Here is a 26,099-nt window from a genome sequence, read left to right on the forward strand (position 1 = left end):
AACCAGAAACAATTGTTGGTTTAGCACTGGTCAAAAACCAGTCTAAAAGGTGAAACGTCAAAGCAATATTCCAGTATAACATACCATTACCCTGTATCATAGGCCTACATCCTTGAATCAGCAACACACTGTCATTGTAATCCTAATCCTCATAATGCATTTAGGAAAAAGGGATTGGCTGGGGTAATCTACTGCTGTGTGAATTCAATTAGACTTAATCTGACCCCATGCCATTCCAAGAGGAAGACAAGGACTGTGCAATTTTTTTATCTCCCCTTAATTGATTATAGCGCTCGCAGAGATTAGGAAAAGCCTGTCCCACTGCTCTCTTTCATTGGCCCCATAAAAAATTCAGCGCCGTTCTAATGGAGAGAAGTCCTGTTCTACTATTTACCCCCTATACACTGGAATGAGACCAGACACACCTTTCCCTGGTGCTGTCATTCATAATACGTATACACGATGAATCATATTGTAGCTAATTTGAGATGTAGCCTGGACCGGGACTCAAACCCAAGTTCAGCGACTGTCTAACCAACACTTTAACTATTACACCAAGAGTTACGAACCCCTTGATGAGGTCGCTAGGTGATGTGTTAAAAGGATAGTTCACCCAAATTCCAAAATTACATTTTGGTTTCCTTACCCTGTAAGCAGTCTACGGACAAGGTATGACAGCAATCTATGTTTTGGTTTTAGTTTCCCTGGCATTGTTTCCAAATGCATTTGTGGCACAAATCCCCATTCAAGTCATGGCACCGATATAAACATTTTTCGCGCATCACAATTTGAGTTACTTTCGGATGATTTGGACATAATAACGCAAAAAATTGAAATATCAGTCCCATGATTTGAATGGGATTTGTGCCACAAACGCTAAAAAAACCCATAGGTGTTGGGTTAAGGTCGCTACAATATCGGTCGCTCTTAGAATTAGTGGTGACTCTAGGAACCCTGGAGTTCCTCAAGGAACCATTGCTAGTCAATGGTTCATATTTGCACCTTCGGTTAGTTGAGAGGTTCTTGGAAGAACCCTAGACTGGAGGTGTGGCTTAGTAGGGGCGTGGCATTGAGTTAGATCTTTTTAAGCCACCCGTGGGCATAAATGTCATTCCTGTTCATGTGTTATTTTTGATTGTCATCACAATGTTTATGTTCCAAACATAAAGAAGTGACTTTGTTGAGCTTCACAATCAATTTTGGATACTTTTGAAAAATGCTAATATCGTTCCCATGATTTGAATGGGAGTTGCGCCACAAAGGCTGAAACATTAGAATGTGGAAACCTATGCGGAGTCAGATGAAACGTCAACATCCTGTTTTCAGGGATACAGTATTTTCAACCTAACGTCAATTTCCCCTTAAAAACAGATGTTGGAACTCCTTTCTACGCCTCCTACGTTTGCTTACTGCCAGAGAAACTAAACCGAAGCATGGATTGCTGTCATAATTTGTCCATAAACTGTTTACAGGATAAGGAAACCCATGTACAATTTTGAAATTTGGGTGAATTATATTTACCATTTGATTACAATACAACATAACAGATTAACAGGGATGACGTTTAGGCCCAAGTGTGGCCTAAAATATCTATATGAAAGCCACACCTCCAGTCCAGGATTCCTCCAGGAACCCTTTTCTACATTTAAACATTAAAGGTTCCTCCAAGAACCCCGACAACTAACCAAAGGTGCAAATATGAACCATTGACTAGCAATGTTTACTTGAGGAACTCCAGGGGTTCCTTGAAGATCTCCACGGTTCCTTGTTCCACCAGTTCTAATAGTGTATGTTTTGCATATCAATTGCAAAATTGTGTAGGCCTAATCACACTGTATTCCTAAATTCTTCAAAAAATTGATAATAATAAATATTAAATGGGCAATCTGCAGTTGCTACATCCATTTTTTGGACATATAAATGAATTATATGTAGGCTGCCCATTGATTCTTGAAGAATATAACTTAGAAATGCCTCATAACTCAATCATAACTCAATCACGCCTCCAACTCAATCATCAAGTTTGTAGACGACACAACAGTAGTAAGCCTGATTACCAACAATGATGAGACAGCCTACAGGGAAGAGGTGAGTGCCATGGCCGAGTGGTGCCAGGAAAATAACCTCTCACTCAACGTCAACAAAACAAAGGAGCTGATCGTGGACTTCAGGAAACAGCAGAGGGAGCATGCCCCTATCCACATTGACGTGACCGCAGAGGAGATTGTGGAAAACTTCAAGTTATTCAGCGCTCACTGTCGATCCGAAAAGGTCCACCCTCATTGACAATGTGGTGAAGAAGGCAACAGCCCCTCTTCAACCTCAGGAGGCAGAAGAAATTTGGCTTGGCCCCTAAAACCCTCACAAACCTTTACAGATGCACAATTGAGAGCATCCTGTCGGGCTGTATCACTGCCTGGTACAGCAACTGCACCGCCCACAACCGCAGGGCTCTCCAGAGGATGGTGCAGACTGCCGAGTGCATCACCAGGGGCAAACTACCTGCTCTCCAGGACACCTACAGCACCCGATGTCACAGGAAGGTCAAAAAGATTAACAAGGACATCAACCACCTGAGCCACGGCCAGCTATCATCCAGAAGGCGAGGTCAGTACAGGTGCATTAAAGCTGTGACCGAGAGACTGAAAAACAGCTTCTATCTCAAGGCCATTAGAATGTTAAATAGCTATCACTAGCCGGCTTCCACACGGTTGCGCAACCCTGCACCCTGCACAGTTGAAGTCGGAAGTTTACATACACCTTAGCCAAATACATTTAAACTCAGTTTTTCACAATTCCTGACATTTAATCGGAGTAAAAATTCCCTGTCCTAGGTCAGTTAGGAACGCCACTTTATTTTAAGAATGTGAAATGTCAATGAATTTTGGCCCATTCCTCCTGACAGAGCTGGTGTAACTGAGTCATGTTTGTAGGCCTCCTTGCTCGCACACGCTTTTTCAGTTCTGCCCACAAATGTTTTATAGGATTGAGGTCAGGGCTTTGTGAAGGCCACTCTAATACCTTGACTTTGTTGTTCTTAAGCCATTTTGTTACAACTTTGGAAGTATGCTTGGGGTCATTGTTTCCTACCTCATGATGCCATCTATTTTTTTGAAGTGCACCAGTCCCTCCTGCAGCAAAGCATCCCCACAACATGATGCTGCCACCCCCGTTTTTCACGGTTGGGATGGTGTTCTTCGGCTTGCAAGCCTCCCCCTTTTTCCTCCAAACATAATGATGGTCATTATGGCCAAACCGTTATATTTTTGTTTCATCAGACCAGAGGACATTTCTCCAAAAAGTACGATCTTTGTCCCCATGTGCAGTTGCAAACCGTAGTCTGTTTTTTTAATGGCGGTTTGGGAACAGTGGCTTCTTCCTTGCTGAGCGTCTTTTCAGATTATGTCGATATAGGACTCGTTTTTACTGTGGATATAGATACTTTTGTACCTGTTTCCTCTAGCATCTTCACACGGTCCTTTGCTGTTGTTCTGGGATTGATTTGCACTTTTCGCACCAAAGGACGTTCATCTCTAGGAGGCATGGTCCCATGGCGTTTATACTTGCGTACTGTTGTTTGCCGTTTGGAAATTGCCCCCAAGGATGAACCAGACTTGTGGAGGTCAACAATTTTTTTCTGAGGTCTTGGCTGATTTATTTGGATTTTCCCATGATGTCAAGCAAAGAGGCACTGAGTTTGAAGGTAGGCCTAAGAAATACATCCACAGGTACACCTCCAATTGACTCAAATGATGTCAATTTGCCTAACAGGAGCTTCTAAAGCATGACATAATTTTCAGGAATATCCCAAGCTGTTTAAAGGCACAGTCAACTTAGTGTATGTGAACTTCTGACCCACTGGAATTGTGATACAGTGAATTATAAGTGAAATAATCTGTCTGTAAACAATTGTTGGAAAAATGACTTGTGTCATGCACAAAGTAGATGTCCTAACCGACTTGCCAAAACTATAGTTGGTTAACAAGACATTTGTGGAGGTGTTGTAAAACAAGTTTTAATAACTCCAACCTAAGTGTATGTAAACTTCCCACTTCAACTGTACATAGACTTGGAATCACTGGGCACTTTAATAATGGAACACTAGTCACTTTAATAATGTTTGCATACTGGTTTACTCTTCTCATATGTAAATACTGTTTTTTATTCTACTGTATTTTAGGCAATGCCACTCCGATCGAATATTTATATATTTTTTTATTTCATTCTTTTACTTTTAGACTTGTGTGTATTGTTGTGAATTGTTAAGATACTACTGTACTGTTGGAGATAGGAACACAAGCATTTTTCTACACATGCAATAACATCTGCTAAATATGTGTGAACAATAAAATTTTATTTTATAAACTTAATTCAACTGTCATACCCCATCAGAACCAATAATATTAACTTATTTTACTCCAACGTTTGTAAACAAAGTAAATGTAAACAAACACTACATATGTAAACAAACACTTCAAAACATGGTTAAAATTATCATTTTGATATCATGGATGCTCCGTCCTCACATCTATAGCTCTGTCATTAATTTGAGAGTGGTTACATTTCTCCAACCTCATACCCCAGCCTTTTCCCTTAACAGGCGGGGACCAGCTTTGATATGGTTTCAACTGCTGATTGACGTTTTAAGTAAACACGGAATTACTTTGGAATTTCGTTATCGTAAAGCACTCTGTCGCCCCTCTTACTGCACACTTCCCTTCCCAATCCACTGTGTGGCTCAAGAGCCACAGCTGTAACCGATACAACATGATGAAGGAATAATAAATGCAGTCGGCGGTTAAAGCTCCTTCAACATTTGAAAATAACATCAAATGTGTGCAGAACTCTGCACTAGCTTTTCACGCACATCATTGTACCTATTTGTTTTATGTACTCCGTTCTTTCGTTTTATTGAGGGAGCTGACAGACAATACCATTTTCCTGTGGGTAAAACAAAGCTATTGCGACACGATTGATTTGCTCATTATTGCACAAGAAAAACGGACACTTAAGTAAGTAGAGCAAACTCACTGAAATAAATGTAAAAACGTGTCTTATGAATACGTTTGAACATGTTTTAGAAATAGGTCATATTAAAACAAACTACATCTCTGTGAGTGCACCCCTCGGCGCACTGTTGCCATGTTCCCAGTTTCCTCATGGGTGTGGTGATTAGATTGGTTGGTGAACATTCTGTCAAATCCTGACCGAGTTGCGCGAGCCCCTGGCCCTTTAAATCAGTTAAATTGTCTTAAAATTAATACCGCTATCTTGACATTTCTTTCACAACCGAGACCATGTTTGCCATTTGAAAACGGACTATCGTGACACTGATTGGAACGACGTGGACAGTCCCAAAAAAATCCAGTTTCAGGTAATAACGTGTGCTGAACGAGCTGAACCTCTTGGCATTTTCTTGGTTTTATTTCCTGCTTTGGGTACACCCTATACAATACGGTTTGATGTCGGCCTTTGTTTTGCATTGAGGTTGCAAAACATTAAGAGATGAATTGATACATTAAAAACCCCATATATTGAATAGTGTTCATCATAATAGCTACTTATATATCTTTCAAGGCTTGCAGTTTTTCCTCACCGAAGCTTTTATTGGTGATGATTCGGTGTTATCGAAACGCGGCCTTGCACGTCTGACGGAAATAAACGACCTACTGTAGGCTATAGATTAATAAGACTATATTCACGATTATAATAACGAAGCCTTGTTCAGATATGTAGAGCAAGATACCGGTGGTATTCATTTTTCGTCTTAATTTTTTTTATTTACATTAATCAATTATAGATGACATTCTGTTCATTTGAGCGGCAACTTGTAGCAAGCCTGCTAATGTAACAGGGCGCATATATTGCTTAATTTGCTGCATATTTTGTCTTGAAAATACCTGCCACGATCATTGATATGGGTTTGGAGACATAAAATATCTCAATATTTAATTTTGTCAAAGCAACACGTGTTCAAGAATCTGTCAGAACAGAGAGGAACCTTCCAGTTCAGTGTTGAGGTGCTGTTACAACGTAACAATATTGTAACAAAGTTGGGACTTTCATATATCCTATCTCGCTGATTGTATCCACAATCCGCATTAAAATGATAGCCATTTTCCTATAGTTTCTTAGTCCTGTAACTAGAGCACTGTTTGTTTTTGCTGTAGTTATTATTTATACAGTACATATGCAGTATGATACAGTTTAAAACAATATCATTACATGTTTAATAAGGCCTCAAACCAGACCAGTTGAGGTAATGCAGTGTTGTAAACAGCATTACCACTATCTGTTATCTTAGTATGTAAACTTTGACCTGTAATACTGTAGCTGTTTGTGAACTGGTAGGCAATAAAACATGCTGGGTATGTTTTAGTAAGGTTTATCTTGTTACAGTGGCTATGTGATAAGTGGCAAATGATTTATTAGAGAAAATATGAAGATCATGATTGATATGCATCTATCTTATACTGCATGCATTTCATGCATTTCCTAATGTCTGCACTTGTAAATACTGCCGTGTAAATACTCAGCTTGTCCGGGAAATAATTAGCCTATTTGGGCAGTCAATTCGAGTGATATAAATCTCCAGAAGTTTGGAATAGTCATTCTGGGAAGTGAACAAGTTGTCACCTGGTAGGGCTTCCACGTCTCGTTTCGTCTTCACACAGGTTTAAGTCATGTCCACCTCTTGGAAACTATGCATTACCCTATTGGAGATTGCTCCTGAGTGGCGCAGTGGTCTAAGGCACTGCATCTCAGTGCTCGATGTGTCACTACAGTCCCTGGTTCGAATCCCAGCTGTATCACATCCGGCTGTGATTGAGAGTCCCATAGGGTGGTGAACAATTGGCCCAGTGTCATCTGGGTTTGGTCGGTGTTGGTCGTCATTGTAAATAAGAATTTGTAATTAACTGACTTGCCTAGTTTAAAAAAATGTCATCCCAAAACCACCGCACCTGCTCAACACACACAAAATGTTGTTCAATTCCACACAAGACTGTGGTGCGGTGGTTTTGGGATGACATTTTTTTAAACTAGGCAAGTCAGTTAATTACAAATTCTTATTTACAATGACACTCTGTCACAGTGTGACGTAACCAATATCTACCACTCCAAACATTCACAACCATGGCTTTTGACTGTTACAGTGGTTTAACACAAAACACATATCAGATCAAAGTCCTATTCAGCCAGCAATACCAATTCACCAGAGACAATGTTACTTTGAAAATTAATCCAATCTTCAATTTAAAGCTGGATACATTTAGGGCTGGCACAATTACCGTATAACTGTGTAACTGACGGTTATGAATGAAGACCGTAAAACTGTCATGAAAAAAAAATATTGGTCATAACCGTAATAAAAAAATGTTTAAAAAAAATGTATATATCATTTGATTTTTTTGGGGGGGTGGAACGAACAGCTGACTGAAGACGGCTGGCATTGGTGTGGTTGATTCTGTGGTAGCGTGGATTCTTAATGTGATTAAACTTGGTTGCTCCTTTGCTGAAACAAACAAGGTGTCGTAAGCAAACAGTCTACATGCCATGCTAATGTAGAAATGGTAATTTCAAGTAATGTTAAAGGTAGACACAGCAAAATGACCTTTGCCACTAGCAGTGCCGCAGATACTGAGATGAGTGAGATGCAAGACTTTGCTCCCACACAGTCGCACGCAGTATCTGCCATGTACATTGGGTTCGCTTCGCACTGTTAGCATGGTAGGTTCAGACCAAAACAGCTAAGAAGTTTAGCCGAGCCTTGCACTACAAAGGTCTTCATTTTTGTGTGACCCACTATGCTGTTTGCTTTCTGCATTTACGTCATATCGCTGAGTCTACCGTTTGACTGATGTGGCTCTGTAATGTCAGTTGAGTTTCATATTTAAAAAAAAATCACAGCACATATTGATGGGTACTCTTCCTGCTTTTACTTCCTACTTTGACTTCCTGCTTTGCTCCTATGGGTACACTCGCAATGGCCGCCAGTCCACCCATTATGCCATCATTGACTTGAATGAGGATGCCAGTTCTATTCATTCTATTTCAATGTAGCACATGCAGTCAGGAGAGGAGAAGAGTGGAAAATGTGGCTACTTTGAAGAATCTCACTTTTTTTTGGTTACTACATGATTCCATATGTGTTATTTCATAGTTTTGACGTCTTCACTATTATTCTACAATGTAGAAAATAGTCAAAATAAATAAATAAAAACCCTTGAATGAGTAGGTGTGTCTAAACCTTTGACTGGTACTGTATACAAAAGTATGTAGACACACCTTCAAATTAGTGGATTCTGCTATTTCACCCACACCCATTAAATAGTACCCGCAGAATACCAGTCTCAACGTCAACAGTGAAGAGCGACTCCGGGATGCTGGCCTTGTAGGCAGAGTTCCTCTGTCCAGTGTCTGTTCTTTTGCCCATCTTAATCTTTTCTTTTTATTGGCCAGTCTAAGATATGGCTTTTTTTTGCAACTCTGCCTAGAAGGCCAGCATCCCAGAGTCGCCTCTTCAGTGTTGGCGTTAAGACTGGTGTTTTGCAGGTACTATTTAATGAAGCTACCAGTTGAGGACTTGTGAGGCGTCTGTTTCTCAAACTAGACACTAATGTACTTTTCCTGTTGCTCAGTTGTGCACCGGAGCCTCCCACTCCTCTTTCTATTCTGGTTAGGGCCAGTTTGTGCTGTTCTGTGAAGGGAGTAGTACACAGCGTTGTACGAGATCTTCAGTTTCTTGGCAATTTCTGGCATGGAATAGCCTTAATTTCTCAGAACAAGAATAGACTGACGAGTTTCAGAAGAAAGTGCTTTGTTTCTGGCCATTTTGAGCCTGTAATTGAACCCACAAATGCTGATACTCCAGATACTCAATTAGTCTAAAGAAGGCCAGTTTTATTGCTTCTTTAATCAGGACAACAGTTTTCAGTTGTGCTAACATAATTGCAAAAGTGTTTTCTAATGATCAATTAGCCTTTTTAAATTATAAACTTGGATTAGCTAACACGACGTGCCATTGGAGCACAGGAGTGATGGTTGCTCATAATGGGCCTCTGTACGCTATGTAGATATTCTAGAAAAAAATCAGCTGTTTCCAGCTACAATAGTCATTTACAACATTAACAATGTCTACAGTCGTGGCCAAAAGTTTTGAGAATGACACAAATATTAATTTTCACAAAGTTTGCTGCTTCAGTGTCTTTAGATATTTTTGTCAGATGTTACTATTGAATACTGAAGTATAATTACAAGAATTTCATAAGTGTCAAAGGCTTTTATTGACAATTACATGAAGTTGATGCAAAGAGTCACTATTTGCAGTGTTGACCCTTCTTTTTCAAGACCTCTGCAATCCGTCCTGGAATGCTGTCAATGAACTTCTGGGCCACATACTGACTGATGGCAGCCCATTCTGGCATAAACAATTCTTGGAGTTTGTCAGAATTTGTGGGTTTTTGTTTGTCCACCCGCCACTTGAGGATTGACCACAAGTTCTCAATGGGATTAAGGTCTGGGGAGTTTCCTGGACATGGACCCAAAATATCAATGTTTTGTTCCCCGAGCCACTTAGTTATCATTTTTGCCTTATGGCAAGGTGCTCCATCTTGCTGGATAAGGCATTGTTCGTCACCAAACTGTTCCTGGATGGTTGGGAGAAGTTGCACCTCGGAGGATGTGTTGGTACCATTCTTTATTCATGGCTGTGTTCTTAGGCAAAATTATGAGTGAGCCCTTGGTTGAGAAGCAACCCCACACATGAATGATCTCAGGATGCTTTACTGGCATTACACAGGACTGATGGTAGCACTCACCTTGTCTTCTCCGGACAAGCTTTTTTTCTGGATGCCCCAAACAACCGGAAAGGGGATTCCTCAGAGAAAATGACTTGACCCCAGTCCTCAGCAGTCCAATCCTTATACCTTTTGCAGAATATCAGTCTGTCCCTGATGTTTTTCCTGGAGAGAAGTTACTTCTTTGCTGCCCTTCCTGACACCAGGCCATCCTCCAAAAGTCTTCGTCTCACTGTGCGTGCAGATGCACTCACACCTGGCTGCTGCCATTCCTGAGCAAGCTCTGTACTGGTGGTGCCCCGATCCCGCAGCTGAATCAACTTTAGGACACGGTCCTGGCACTTGCTGGACTTTCTTGGGCGCCCTGAAGCCTTCTTCACAACAATTGAACCGCTCTCCTTGAAGTTCTTGATTATCTGATAAATGGTTGATTTAGGTGCAATCATACTGTCAGCAATATCCTTGCCTGTGAATTCCTTTTTGTGCAAAGCACTGCCTGTTCAGGGGCAGAACGACAGGTCGGGGATTTGATCTTGCAACCTTCCGGTTACTAGTCCAACACTCTAACCACTAGGCTACGCTGCCTAGTGGTTAGATTAACAAGAATGTAAGCTTTTTGTCCGTATCAGATATGTCTTATGTCCTGGGAAATGTTCTTGTTACTTTCAACGCTAATTGCATTAGCCTACATTAGCTCAACCATCCCGAGGGGGACCAAAAACTGCCATAAAAGATACAGTTTGCAACTGCACATGGGGACAAAGATCGTAGTTTTTGGAGAAATGTCCTCTGGTCTGATGAAACAACTAGAACTGTTTGGCCATAATGACCATCATTATGTTTGGAGGAAAAAGGAGGAGGCTTGCAAGCCGAAGAACACCATCCCAACTGTGAAGCACGAGCGTTGCAGCATCATGTTTTGGGGGTGCTTTTGCTGCAGGGGGGACCGGTGCACTTCACAAAATAGATGGCATCATAAGGCAGGAACATTATGTGGATATATTGAAGCAACATCTCAAGACATCAGTCAGGAAGTTAAAGCTTGGTCCCAAATGGGTCTTCCAAATGGACAATGACCCCAAGCATACTTCCAAAGTTGTGGCAAAATGGCTTAAGTACAACAAGGTCATGGTATTGGAGTGGCCATCACAAAGCCCTGACCTCAATCCTATAGAACATTTGTTGGCAGAACTGAAAAAGCGTGTGCGAGCAAGGAGGCCTACGAACCTGACTGAGTTACACCAGCTCTGTCAGGAGGAATGGGCCAAAATTCACCCAACTTATTGTGGGAGGCTTGTGGAAGGCTACCCAAAACATTTGTCCCAAGTTAAACAATTTAAAGGCAATTCTACCAAATACTAATTGAGTGTATTGTAAACTTCTGACCCACTGGGAATGTGATGAAAGAAATAAAAGCTGAAATCAATCATTCTCTCTACTATTATTCTGCCATTTCATAATTCTTAAAATAAAGTGGTGGTCCAAACTGACCTAAGACAGGGAATTGTTACTAGGATTAAATGTCAGGAATTGTGAAAACTGAGTTTAAATGTACTTGGCTAAGGTGTATGTAAACTTCCGACTTCAACTGTAAGTGAAGCCTAGAAGTTGAATCGAGGCCTGGAAGCCAAAGCTACATGTGATATTAAAACAGAAGGTGCTTTGAGGACATCTTGCTGAATTTCCAGTGACTTTAACCCAGCAGACATTGTGTGTGTGTGTGTGAGAGGCATTCTTTTGTGGGTGTATTGTGTTGTGTGTGCATGCACATGTTTGTTTATTTCACATGTTGAATTGGGAATGCATTTATGCATGTGTGTGTGTCAGCGTTGGTTACAATAGTGCTGAACAGGGCAGGTGGGCAGGTGGTGGCTGTTGTAACTTGTTAGAGTGTAGAGCCTTCCATCCATGGCCAGACTTAGGGCCTGCATACTGAGGTGGTGCCCAGCACTAAACAATAGGGAGCCAGTGCAGAGCTCCACATTGTCATCACTGTCTTTGTGCCATTCACTGGGCCTCTCATTTAGGGCTGGGTGATATGGCCAAAACATCATATGATGTTTTTTATTATTATTAAAAAATTGTACTTTTACCATGATATCCAATTGGTAGTTAGTCTTGTCCCATTGCTGCAACTCCCGTACAGACTCGAGAGAGGTGAAGGTCAAGAGCCATGCGTCCTCCGAAACACAACCCCGCCAAGCTGCTTGCTTCTTGACACTGCTCGCTTAACCCGGAAGCCAGCCGCACCGGGATCGAACCCGGATCTGTAGTGACGCCTCTAGCACTGCGATGCAGTGCCTTAGAGCCCTGCGCCACTTGTGATGCCTCATTTTTTGAAATGTTTACAGTGTTTGACGGTATTTTTATGTTTTTGAATAATGAAAGTAAAAAATTTGCTTCATGAGTAGTGCATGACCCTAGGGTGCAACGCATGCAGTCGTGGACAAAAATATTTACACCCTTGTACTTTTTTCAAATTATGCACCATTTTGTCTAGAAAATTGTTGAAATTAAAACATATTTTGGTATCCACATATGTATGTTTTTGGTGTGCAAAAACAATCGGAATAATTTACTAAAAGAAATCCTAAAATGGCCCGGACAATATTATTGGCACCTTCTAGAAGTAGTTAGAAATTATGAGATTTCAAGCAGGCGATTCTCATTCACTTTGGAATTGAACCCACCTATGGGGAGTTGAAGGTGCCTGCAGTTTAAAAATCACATATTCAACCAGTTTGAGTAGAGAAAAGGACTAATTTTCCTGTTTTTGTGTCACTGTGTACCGCAATGAGCATGGAGAAAATAAAGAAAAACAGAAAATGATCTGAGGAGGTCAGACACAAGATTGTAGCCAAACATGGACAATCTCAAGGCTACAAGTCCATCTCCAGAGACCTCGATGTTCCTGTTTCCACCGTACGTAATGTTATCAAGACGTTTAAGGCCCATGCCACTGTATCCAACCTCACTGGACGTGGCTGCAAGAGAACTTGATGGAAGATTGCAGCAAAGGATTGTTTGAGTGGTGGTGAAAGCACCTCGGTCAACTGCCACACAGATTCAAGCTGACCTTCAGACACAAGTTACGACGTTGTCTACTCGCACCATCCGTCGCCAACTCAATGAAAGGGGGTTATATGGTAGGAGACCCAGGAGGACCCCACTACTGAGAGAAAGACATAAGAAAGCCTGACTGCAATTTGTCAAAACACACCTGAACATGCCAAAAATCCTTCTGGGAGAATGTCCTGTGGACAGAATGAGACCAAATTAGAGCGTTTTGGTAAAGCACACCATCTCTGTGTTTACAGGAAACAAAATGAAGCTTTCAAAGAAAAGAACACCTTCCCTACAGTCTAACATGGAGAAGGTTCAGTGATGTTTTGAGGTTGCTTTGCTGCTTCTGGCACTGGGTGCCTTGAACTTGTGCATGGCATCAGGAAATCAGAAGAATACCAAGGTATTTTGGAGCGCAGTGTCAGACCCAGTGTCAGAAAGCTGGGTCTCCATCGAAGGTCATGGGTCTTCCAGTAGGACAATGACCACAAACCTACTTCAAAAAGAGCCCAGGAATGGTTCAAGACAAAACTCTGGACTGTTCAGAAGTGGCCAGCAATGAGTCCAGATGTAAATCCCATTGAAAACTTGTGGAGAGATCTGAAAACAGCAGTTAGGAGAAGGCACCCTTCTAATCTGGGAGAACTGGAGCAGTTTGACCAAGAGGAGTGGTCCAAACTGCCAGTACAGAGGTGCAGGAAGCCCATCGATGGTTATAGGAAGTAGAGATCGACCGATTAATCGGAATGGCTGTTTAATTAGGGTCGATTTCAAGTTTTCATAACAATCGGGAATCTGTATTTTTGGACACCGATTTGGACGATTAAAAACAACAAAAAAAAAAAAAAAAATATATATATATATATATATATATATATATATATATATATATATATATATATATATATATTAATCGATATCTGCTTTTTTGGTCCTCCAATAATCGGTATCGGTGTTGAAAAATCATAATCGGTCGACCTCTAATAGGAAGCACTTGATTCCAGTTATTTTTACCAAAGGCTGTGCCTTTATGTTAAGTTTAGGGTGTCAATAATTTTGTCAGTGCCATTGTCTGTTTATTTTATGATTTAAATGGATATATTAAGTTCTGAATCATAAACAACGGTTCTGTAATATTAACAGTGAAATATAGAATTGTGGAGACCAAATACTTTGTTCAATTTCAACTTATTTTTAGGGAAAATTGAGTTGTGCAAGGGTGCCAATATTTTGGGCCACGACTGTACATTCTAAGTGATTTCAACGGGTCTTTCTCCATTCTGATTGTTTTCTACTGTTCAAATAAGCTTCAATCAAAAATAATTGTATACATTTTCATCAATTTCTTTATATCCTGCATTCATTTGAGATCATTTCGTTACTGCCATGTAGGAAGTAAGGAACTGCTGACACACTCCAGCCATGACTGGAGGAACCCAGGGCCAACCGCACCAGCATATGGTCTCACAAGTGGTCTGAGGATCTCATCTCGGTACCTAATGGCATTCAGGCTACCTCTGGCGAGCACATGGAGGACTGTGCAGCCCCCCAGAGAAATGCCACCCCACACCATGACTGACCCACCGCCAAACCGGTCATGCTGGAGGATGTTGCAGGCAGCAGAACGTTCTCCACGGCGTCTCCAGACTTTGTCACGTCTGTCACATGTGCTCAGTGTGAACCTGCTTTCATCTGTGAAGAGCACAGGGCGCCAGTGGCGAATTTGCCAATCTTGGTGTTCTCTGGCAAATTCCAAACGTCCTGCACGGTGTTGGGCTGTAAGCACAACCCCCACCTGTGGACGTCGGGCCCTCATTACCACCCTCATGGAGTCTGTTTCTGACCGTTTGAGCAGACACATGCACATTTGTGGCCTGCTGGAGGTCATTTTGCAGTGCTCTGGCAGTGCTCCTCCTGCTCCTCCTTGCACAAAGGCGGAGGTAGCGGTCCTGCTGCTGGGTTGTTGCCCTCCTACGGCCTCCTCCACGTCTCCTGATGTACTGGCCTGTCTCCTGGTAGTGTCTCCATGCTCTGTACACTACGCTGACAGACACAGCAAACCTTCTTGCCACAGCTCGCATTGATGTGCCCTCCTGGATGAGCTGCACTACCTGAGCCACTTGTGTGGGTTGTAGACTCCATCTCATGCTACCACTAGAGTGAAAGCACCGCCAGCATTCAAAAGTGACCAAAACATCAGCCAGGAAGCATAGGAACTGAGAAGTGGTCTGTGGTCACCACCTGCAGAACCACTCCTTTATTGGGGGTGTCTTGCTAATTGCCTATATTTTCCACCTGTTGTCTATTCCATTTGCACAACAGCATGTGAAATTTATTTTCAATCAGTGTTGCTTCCTAAGTGGACAGTTTGATTTCACAGAAGTGTGATTGACTTGGAGTTACATTGTTGTTTAAGTGTTCCCTTTATTTTTTTGAGCAGTGTGTGTGTATATATATATATGGTACAAAGTACCAGTCAAAAGTTTGGACACCTTTTCATTCCAGGGTTTTTCTTTATTTTTACTATTTTCTACATTGTAGAATAATAGTGAAGACATCAACACTAGGAAATAACACATATGAAATCATGTAGTTACCAAAAAAGTGTTAAACAAATCCAAATCTATTTTATATTTGAGATTTTTCAAAGTAGCCACCCTTTGCCTTGATGACAGCTTTGCACATTCTCTCACAAATGTTATTTATTTTCCAATGTGGAACAAATCAATTCCCTAGCAGACTAATTGCTAAATCATCGAAATGGAACTTAAACACTAATTCAAGGTTGCGTCACACCACATCTGCATTGCTTGCTGTTTAGGGGTTTTAGGCTGGGTTTCTACATCTGCATTGCTTGCTGTTTAGGGGTTTTAGCCTATGTTTCTACATCTGCATTGCTTGCTGTTTAGGGGTTTTAGGCTGGGTTTCTACATCTGCATTGCTTGCTGTTTAGGGGTTTTAGGCTATGTTTCTACATCTGCATTGCTTGCTGTTTAGGGGTTTTAGGCTATGTTTCTACATCTGCATTGCTTGCTGTTTAGGGGTTTTAGGCTATGTTTCTACATCTGCATTGCTTGCTGTTTAGGGGTTTTAGGCTGGGTTTCTGTATAACACTGTGACATCGGCTGATGTAAAAAAGGGCTTTATAAATACATTTGATTGATTTGATTCTGGATAGAATGCTGCAAAAATGAAAGGGGCCTGGCGCTCCAAACATTTCTGAAGAGTGCTCTGTGACCCACATTCAGGCTCCCCTAGGTAAAGGAAGTGGTCACACAAACACACACACACACACACACACACACACAGCCTAGTGTTATAGTACAGTAACACCCTTCATTTGCACATCAAATCATATTCAAACAATCAATGGCCGGGCATGGAGCTAAAGCAGCACAGTGCAAAACACCAGGCCTGATTGAGTGGAAAAAGTCAGTCTTTTGAACCAGACTGGAGGAGATTGAAGACCCAGGCCTCCCCTAGTAGTGCCTGTATCTGGGTATAGGCTGCCTGTGTCTGGGTACAGGCTATTGCCCCTCCACTCAGGCCAAAGCAGCCCACAGGATGTCCGTGTTTATTCCAGCCTAGGGAAGTGCTCCTCTGAAAGTTTAACTGTCTGTGTTTTGCAGGTATCAACTCGTCTGTGTGTGTTTTTTTTATTTTTTACAAACCCAGTATTCCTGAACACATCACAGAGGGACAATGAGTGAGCTGGAACAGTTACGGCAGGAAGCAGAGCAACTACGCAATCAAATCCGGGTATGGTGTGTGTGTGTCTCTGTCTGTATTGAATCCTTGACTCGAGAAATCTAAACCGTAAAGATCTTTGCAGAATAATGTTTCAGATAAGCATTCGATGCCATTCCTTGGCATCTATCTATCAGCCATTCAAATCATATTATACTGGAACTACTGTCTGGAACTGGTGTCTGATATACTTAGCACCTTTCAGTCTCTCAAAACTCTGAACTTTGCCATGTTTTTTGTTTTTTTACAGGATGCTAGGAAAGCCTGTAGTGACTCCACTCTTTCACAGGTAAAGGATTACACATTTACTTACAGTTGAAGTCGTAAGTTTACATACACTTAGGTTGGAGTCATTTAAAACTCGTTTCTTTCAACCACTCCACAAATTTCTTGTTAACAAACTATAGTTTTGGCAAGTCGGTTAGGGCATTTACTTTGTGCGTGACACAAGTAATTTTTCCAACAATTGTTTACAGACAGATTATTTCACTTATAATTCACTGTATCACAATTCCAGTGGGTCAGAAGTTCACATACACTAAGTTCCAGAAAATTATGTCATGGCTTTAGAAGCTTCTGATAGGCTAATTGACATCATTTGAGTCAATTTGAGGTGTACCTGTGGATGTATTTCAAGGCCTACCTTCAAACTCAGTGCATCTTTGCTTGACATCATGGGAAAATCAAAAGATATCAGCCAAGACTGATGGTATGGTAGACCTCCACAAGTCTTGTTCATCCTTGGGAGCATATTCCAAACGCCTGAAGGTACCACGTTCATCTGTACAAACAATAGTACGGAAGTATAAACACCATGGGATCAAGCACCCGTCATACCGCTCAGGAAGGAGACGCGTTCTGTCTCCTAGAGAGGAACGCACTTTAGTGCGAAAAGTGCAAATCAATCCCAGAACAACAACAAAGGACCTTGTGAACATGCTGGAGGAAACAGGTAGACAAGTATCTATATCCACAGTAAAACGAGTCCTATATCGACATAACCCGAAATGCCGCTCAGCAAGGAAGAAGCCACTGCTCCAAAACCGCCATTAAAAAGCCAGACTACGGTTTGCAACTGCACATGGGGACAAAGATTATACTTTTTGGAGAAATGTCCTCTGGTCTGATGAAACAAAACTAGAACTGTTTGGCCATAATGACCATCATTATGTTTGGAGGAAAAGGGGGGAGGCTTGCAAGCCGAAGAACTCCATCCCAACCATGAAGCACGAGGGGTGGCAGCATCATGTTGTGGGGGTGCTTTGCTGCAGGAGGGACTGGTGTGCTTCACAAAATAGATGGCATCATGAAGCAGGAAAGTTATGTGGATATATTGAAGCAACATCTCAAGACTTCAGTCAGGAAGTTAAAGCTTGGTCGCAAATGGGTCTTCCAAAAGGATCATGACCCCAAGCATACTTCCAAAGTTGTGGCAAAATGGCTTAAGGACAACAAAGTCATGGTATTGGAGTGGCCATCACAAGCCCTGACCTCAATCCCATAGAAAATTTGTTGGCAGAACTGAAAAAGTGTGTGCGGGCAAAGAGGCCTACAAACCTGACTCAGTTACACCAGCTCTGTCAGGGGGAATGGGCCAAAATTCGCCCAACTTATTGTGGGAAGCTTGTGGATCGCTACCCGAAAAGTTTGACCCAAGTTAAACAATTTAAAGGCAATGCTACCAAATACTAATTGAGTGTATGTAAACATCTGACCCACTGGGAATGTGATGAAAGAAATAAAAGCTGAAATAAATCCTTCTCTCTACTATTATTCTGATATTTCACGTTCTTAAAATTAAGTGTTGATCCTAACTGACCTAAGACGGAATTGTTACTAGGATTAAATGTCAGGAATTGTGAAAAACTGAGTTTAAATGTAGTTGGTTAAGGTGTATGTAAACCTCCGACTTCAACTGTACATAGAAATAAGTGCATGTTACAACTTGGATCAAGCTATCTTGTGTGCTTGTTAAAGCCAAACATTTACCACCATCTACATATACATGACCTGTTGGTATCCTTCCAATCGCAACCAGTAAGCAGGCTTTCAGGATAAGGAAGTTCATTGTTACACTTGAATTTGAGCCTCTTTTGACCATCTGAAATCCCAGTGTGTTTCTAGTCTTACCATGTAGACCCTGTATCCGTTTTGATTGAATATTAACCACTAAGCTAAGACTCAAATAGTTATGAAACAAACATAGCTGTGAAGCAAATGGCGTAGCTATTAGGCTATGAAATAACATTGACATATTTGGATTGAACTCCAGACTAGCCTGAAGTTTATGAAAGGCTGTGGTGTATTATGCTGATGATGTTTCCTTTGGGCCTGGTGTCTTGGCAGATCACAGCTGGTCTGGACTCAGTGGGCCGGATACAGATGAGGACGCGGCGTACTCTCAGGGGCCACCTCGCCAAGATCTATGCAATGCACTGGGGCACCGACTCCAGGTCCGGCAATGCTACTTCTGATACTATAGTACTACTATACTTCAACTACTACAATAATACTACTACAATACTTCTACTACTACTACTACTACAATATTTCTACTACTACTCTTCTACTACTACCATATTTATATTACTACTACTATTACTACCACTACAATACTTGTATTACTACAATACTTCTACTACTACAACAACAATACGTCTACTACTACAATAATTATACTACTACTACTACTACTGTACTTCTACTACTACTATACTTCTACTACTACCGATACCATAGTACTACTACAATACTTATACTATACTGCTACACTACTTAGACTATACTACTACAATACTTATACTTTACTGTTACTATACTACTACTATACTTGTACTACTACTATAGTTCTACTACTGCTATACTTCTACTATTCGGCTACTATACTTATATTGACATAATACTTCTACAATACTACTACGCTTTTACTACTGCAATACTACTACTTATATAATACTACTATACTTATACTACTACTATACTTCTACTACTACTATACGTCTACTACTACTACACTAATAATATTCTACTATACTTCTACTACTACTATTACTATACTTCTATTGACATAATCATTCTACTACTACAATACTTCTATTGGTATAATACTTCTGCTACTTCTACACTATTTATACTACTACAATACTTCTACTACTATACTTCTATTGATGCTGATATTTTACCTCCCTTGATTCTAAATGTTTTTGTCCTTTTTATTTTTGCCTAAGTCCTATGAGGTAACTCTAATGAAAAGCACTATAGAAATGACATGTATTATTATTAGTACTACTACTAGTTTGTACCACTACTGCTACTATACTACTAATATACTACTACCACTACGGCTGCTATACTACACCACTACTACTACTACTACCACCACTACTATCACCACTACTAAAACTCCATATTCTTAAGCACTGGCTGCTTGTGTCCTGTGGGTTTTGGACAGAAAGTCAAAAGTTCCTTTCACTGTTAGAACTGGATTGAAGCCATCTATGTGCTACTAGTTCAATACTACGCCACATGGAGCAGAGGCACATTTTTAACCAATCACTGTACTGTTGCCATGCGGACTGGTACAGTCGCATCGACTGATTTCAAATTGATACTCTGATTTTTAAATGTGAGCCATTGGAGTACAAGTATGCATGTTTTACCGGTGCTCATTCGTACAGCTCCCAAATACATCCGATTTGTGCATCTGCACTCTGAGTGAACCACCTGGAGGACAAACAGCCTGTGTTTATTTTATATACAGTAGTTGACATTTTCGCAGCACAGTTCTCCCTTTATTGAGCGCTTGGCTCGCTACAGATGGGGGGGGGGGGGGGGGACAGGACAACCCACTTCCTATCACTGGAGAGATGGAAACACAGACAGTGGGTGGCAGGGAAATGGGGGGGGTTGGGGGGGTAGGCGATCTCCCTCTCTTTCTGTCCCTAATTTTCTCTATCATTACCTCTCTATTCTTCCTCCCTCTGTCGCTCTATTGGTTTCCTTCCCCCGTCTCTCCACCTTTCTCTCACTCTCCCTCTCTTTCTCTTCCTGTCTCCCCTCTCGACTGTAGCGCCTTTTTTAGATAACTGAGGCAATTAATATTACATGAAATGGCTCATCCAAAGTGGTCGCTATCCTGGAAGGCTCGTACAGCGATCCTGGCATGTGGGGTGTCCCACCAGAGTGTGTGTCTGTGTGTGGGGTGGGGGGGGGGGGGGGGGGGGGGAGAAGAGGGAAGTAGAGGTCTCCGGAGTCACACCATATTTAAACTGCTTTGGAAGCAGAAGGTTTTCTGGCTACATTAGTTATGCATGCATTAGGTGTCCTCTAACTAGCTCCATTGCTTTTTTTTTGTATGCCAGTGTGATGTGATGACAGGTCAAACCCTTCAATATAATGAAACCATACTCTCTGTCGTCTAGGTTACTTGTAAGCGCCTCCCAAGATGGCAAATTAATCATTTGGGACAGTTACACAACTAACAAGGTAAGACTTACATTATACTGCACCTGTGTGACCTCTCTCAAATAGTGAGACGTTATACTGCACCTGTGTAACCTCTCTCAAATAGTGAGACGTTATACTGCACCTGTGTAACCTCTCTCAAATAGTGAGATGTTATACTACACCTGTGTAACCTCTCTCAAATAGTGAGACGTTATACTACACCTGTGTAACCTCTCTCAAATAGTGAGACGTTATACTGCACCTGTGTAACCTCTCTCAAATAGTGAGATGTTATACTACACCTGTGTAACCTCTCTCAAATAGTGAGACGTTATACTGCACCTGCGTAAATTCCCTCTCTCAAATAACATCAAAGACAAACAGACACCAGTAAAATACCTCACGCTGTAGCAAACATTGCTATCCTCGTTGTCCTTGGTTCTTTTCTGCATACTGTCTTACATTCTACTCCTGAGTGATTAAGTTAAGCATGGTTGGGTTCAACTCAATTTCCAATTAGGTCATATCAGGAAGTAAATTCGCCCTGACTTAAATAAAGTTTAAATAAAAAAGTGAATTTGTCTGAAAGAATTGCCTCCTTATTTTCTATATTTTCTAGGATATTTCTATTCCCGAATTTGAATGTCAATTCACTTCAGGATGGATCCTAACATAAGATCTGAACGCATAACTTGAACTTGGACTTTGGATGCCACAATACAGGTTATGCGTGCAGAGCTCTAGTTAGGATTTGGTCCTTTCTGAATGGACAGAATTTTCTGTTGTACAGCCCTGGTGCTAACAAGCGTTAAACAATAATGTGTGTGTGTGTTCCGTAGATGCATGCCATCCCGCTGCGCTCCTCCTGGGTGATGACCTGTGCCTACGCGCCCTCTGGGAACTACGTGGCGTGCGGAGGCCTGGACAACATCTGTTCTATCTACAGCCTGAAGACCCGCGAGGGAAACGTGCGCGTCACCCGCGAGCTACCCGGACACACAGGTACACTTCAGAAGGTTTTTTTTTTTTTAACGAGGCGGAATACTGCCATTTTAGAGAGGAAATGGAACAATTTCAACTCATCAACGTCTTTCATTGGTTCAAGCCCAGTTTATCTTATACTAAGAAAATTTCATTTTAAAAAGGATGCTCTGAGAACCGCTATGAAATGTAACGGTAATGACATAATATGGTATTGATGTTAATACTGCGTATTTAGCCTGAAATGGTTATTTTCAATCTCTATTTTTCAGGCTATTTGTCTTGCTGTCGTTTCCTGGATGACAACCAGATTGTCACTAGTTCCGGGGACACAACCTGGTGAGTTTATTGATGTAGTGTGGGAGGAAGAACACAACTTGACTCTCTAGATCAGGGGTACTCAAGTACTATTCTAGACATTTCGCAGACCAACAAATGCCAATCCCTGACCTAAACCATCTAAACTGGAACAACCATTTCAGTAACGGGTGGATTAGTTAGGCCTCTTCCAGGTCTTTTCACACATAGAACAGAGTGGGCTCCCGAGTGGCGCAGCGGTCTAAGGCACTGCATCTCAAGTGCTAGAGGCGTCACTACAGACCCTGGTTCGATTCCAGGCTGTATAACAACCGGCCGTGATTGTGAGTCCCATAGGGCGGCGCACAATTGGTCTAGCGTCGTCTGGGTTAGAGTTTGGCCGGGGTAGGCCGTCATTGGAAATAAGAATTTGTTCTTAACTGAATTGCCTAGTTATTAAAAGGTTAAATAAAATAAATAAAAAACTGAAATTAATTCAACTCAGTTGAGTAATCACAACACCGTGTAGTTTTGATTCAAATGACATTTAATTTATTCTCCACGTGGTGTCAATTTCAATCCCACTGGTGTTAACCCAACTAGTATTAACACTCAACTATAACACTGCCGTTAACCCAACTAGTATTAACACTCAACTATAACACTGGTGTTAACCCAACTAGTATTAACACTCAACTATAACACTGGTGTTAACCCAACTAGTATTAACACTCAACTATAACACTGGCGTTAACCCAACTAGTATTAACACTCAACTATAACACTGGTGTTAACCCAACTAGTATTAACACTCAACTATAACACTGCCGTTAACCCAACTAGTATTAACACTCAACTATAACACTGGTGTTAACCCAACTAGTATTAACACTCAACTATAACACTGGTGTTAACCCAACTAGTATTAACACTCAACTATAACACTGGCGTTAACCCAACTAGTATTAACACTCAACTATAACACGGGTGTTAACCCTACTAGTATTAACACTCAACTATAACACTGGCGTTAACCCAACTAGTATTAACACTCAACTATAACACGGGTGTTAACCCAACTAGTATTAACACTCAACTATAACACTGGTGTTAACCCTACTAGTATTAACACTCAACTATAACACTGGTGTTAACCCAACTAGTATTAACACTCAACTATAACACTGGTGTTAACCCTACTAGTATTAACACTCAACTATAACACTGGTGTTAACCCAACTAGTATTAACACTCAACTATAACACTGGCGTTAACCCAACTAGTATTAACACTCAACTATAACACTGGTGTTAACCCAACTAGTATTAACACTCAACTATAACACTGCCGTTAACCCAACTAGTATTAACACTCAACTATAACACTGGTGTTAACCCAACTAGTATTAACACTCAACTATAACACTGGTGTTAACCCAACTAGTATTAACACTCAACTATAACACTGGCGTTAACCCAACTAGTATTAACACTCAACTATAACACGGGTGTTAACCCTACTAGTATTAACACTCAACTATAACACTGGCGTTAACCCAACTAGTATTAACACTCAACTATAACACGGGTGTTAACCCAACTAGTATTAACACTCAACTATAACACTGGTGTTAACCCTACTAGTATTAACACTCAACTATAACACTGGTGTTAACCCAACTAGTATTAACACTCAACTATAACACTGGTGTTAACCCTACTAGTATTAACACTCAACTATAACACTGGTGTTAACCCAACTAGTATTAACACTCAACTATAACACTGGCGTTAACCCAACTAGTATTAACACTCAACTATAACACTGGTGTTAACCCAACTAGTATTAACACTCAACTATAACACTGGCGTTAACCCAACTAGTATTAACACTCAACTATAACACTGGCGTTAACCCAACTAGAATTAACACTCAACTATAACACTGGCGTTAACCCAACTAGTATTAACACTCAACTATAACACTGGTGTTAACCCAACTAGTATTAACACTCAACTATAACACTGGTGTTAACCCAACTAGTATTAACACTCAACTATAACACTGGCGTTAACCCAACTAGTATTAACACTCAACTATAACACTGGCGTTAACCCAACTAGTATTAACACTCAACTATAACACTGGTGTTAACCCAACTAGTATTAACACTCAACTATAACACTGGTGTTAACCCTACTAGTATTAACACTCAACTATAACACTGGTGTTAACCCAACTAGTATTAACACTCAACTATAACACTGGTGTTAACCCTACTAGTATTAACACTCAACTATAACACTGGTGTTAACCCAACTAGTATTAACACTCAACTATAACACTGGCGTTAACCCAACTAGTATTAACACTCAACTATAACACTGGTGTTAACCCAACTAGTATTAACACTCAACTATAACACTGGCGTTAACCCAACTAGTATTAACACTCAACTATAACACTGGTGTTAACCCAACTAGTATTAACACTCAACTATAACACTGGTGTTAACCCAACTAGTATTAACACTCAACTATAACACTGGCGTTAACCCAACTAGTATTAACACTCAACTATAACACTGGTGTTAACCCAACTAGTATTAACACTCAACTATAACACTGGCGTTAACCCAACTAGTATTAACACTCAACTATAACACTGGCGTTAACCCAACTAGTATTAACACTCAACTATAACACTGGTGTTAACCCAACTAGTATTAACACTCAACTATAACACTGGTGTTAACCCTACTAGTATTAACACTCAACTATAACACTGGTGTTAACCCAACTAGTATTAACACTCAACTATAACACTGGCGTTAACCCAACTAGTATTAACACTAAACTATAACACTGGTGTTAACCCAACTAGTATTAACACTCAACTATAACACTGGCGTTAACCCAACTAGTATTAACACTCAACTATAACACTGGTGTTAACCCAACTAGTATTAACACTCAACTATAACACTGGCGTTAACCCAACTAGTATTAACACTCAACTATAACACTGGTGTTAACCCAACTAGTATTAACACTCAACTATAACACTGGCGTTAACCCAACTAGTATTAACACTCAATTATAACACTGGCGTTAACCCAACTAGTATTAACACTCAACTATAACACTGGCGTTAACCCAACTAGTATTAACACTCAACTATAACACTGGTGTTAACCCAACTAGTATTAACACTAAACTATAACACTGGTGTTAACCCAACTAGTATTAACACTCAACTATAACACTGGTGTTAACCCAACTAGTATTAACACTCAACTATAACACTGGTGTTAACCCAACTAGTATTAACACTCAACTATAACACTGGTGTTAACCCAACTAGTATTAACACTCAACTATAACACTGGTGTTAACCCAACTAGTATTAACACTCAACTATAACACTGGTGTTAACCCTACTAGAATTAGCACTGGTGTTAACCCTACTAGAAGCAACACTCAGATATAACACTGGCTTTAACCCCACTAGAATCAACACTCAGATATAACATTGGCATTAACCCCACTAGAAGCAACACTCAGATATAACATTGGCATTAACCCCACTAGAAGCAACACTCAGATATAACACTGGCGTTAACCCCACTAGAAGCAACACTCAGATATAACACTGGCGTTAACCCCACTAGAATCAACACTCAGACATAACACTGGCGTTAACCCCACTAGAATCAACACTCAGACATAACACTGGCGTTAACCCCATTAGAATCAACACTCAGATATA

General features: G+C 40.8%; 1 protein-coding gene across 4 annotated transcripts in view; it reads left to right on the forward strand.

The window, feature by feature from the left end:
* Window positions 1-26,099, forward strand: part of LOC110533060 (guanine nucleotide-binding protein subunit beta-4) — a 48,019-nt gene that overhangs the window by 14,822 nt on the left and 7,098 nt on the right. Inside the window, exons 1-7 of one of the 4 annotated variants that reach the window (XM_021617177.3) lie at window positions 5,235-5,374; window positions 16,490-16,619; window positions 16,858-16,896; window positions 18,954-19,060; window positions 21,029-21,092; window positions 21,893-22,055; window positions 22,307-22,373. In XM_021617177.3, the coding sequence (XP_021472852.2) occupies window positions 16,563-16,619; window positions 16,858-16,896; window positions 18,954-19,060; window positions 21,029-21,092; window positions 21,893-22,055; window positions 22,307-22,373 (497 nt within the window). In that variant the 5' untranslated portion in view covers window positions 5,235-5,374; window positions 16,490-16,562. Of the gene's footprint in view, window positions 1-5,234; window positions 5,375-16,489; window positions 16,620-16,857; window positions 16,897-18,953; window positions 19,061-21,028; window positions 21,093-21,892; window positions 22,056-22,306; window positions 22,374-26,099 lie in introns of those variants that run through there. The other 3 variants (XM_036938528.2, XM_036938569.2, XM_036938421.2) reach the window with 3 other exon arrangements.

This window comes from Oncorhynchus mykiss, chromosome 1, assembly GCF_057628025.1.
Source record: "Oncorhynchus mykiss isolate SJ-2025 chromosome 1, ASM5762802v1, whole genome shotgun sequence".
Lineage (NCBI taxonomy): Eukaryota > Metazoa > Chordata > Actinopteri > Salmoniformes > Salmonidae > Oncorhynchus > Oncorhynchus mykiss.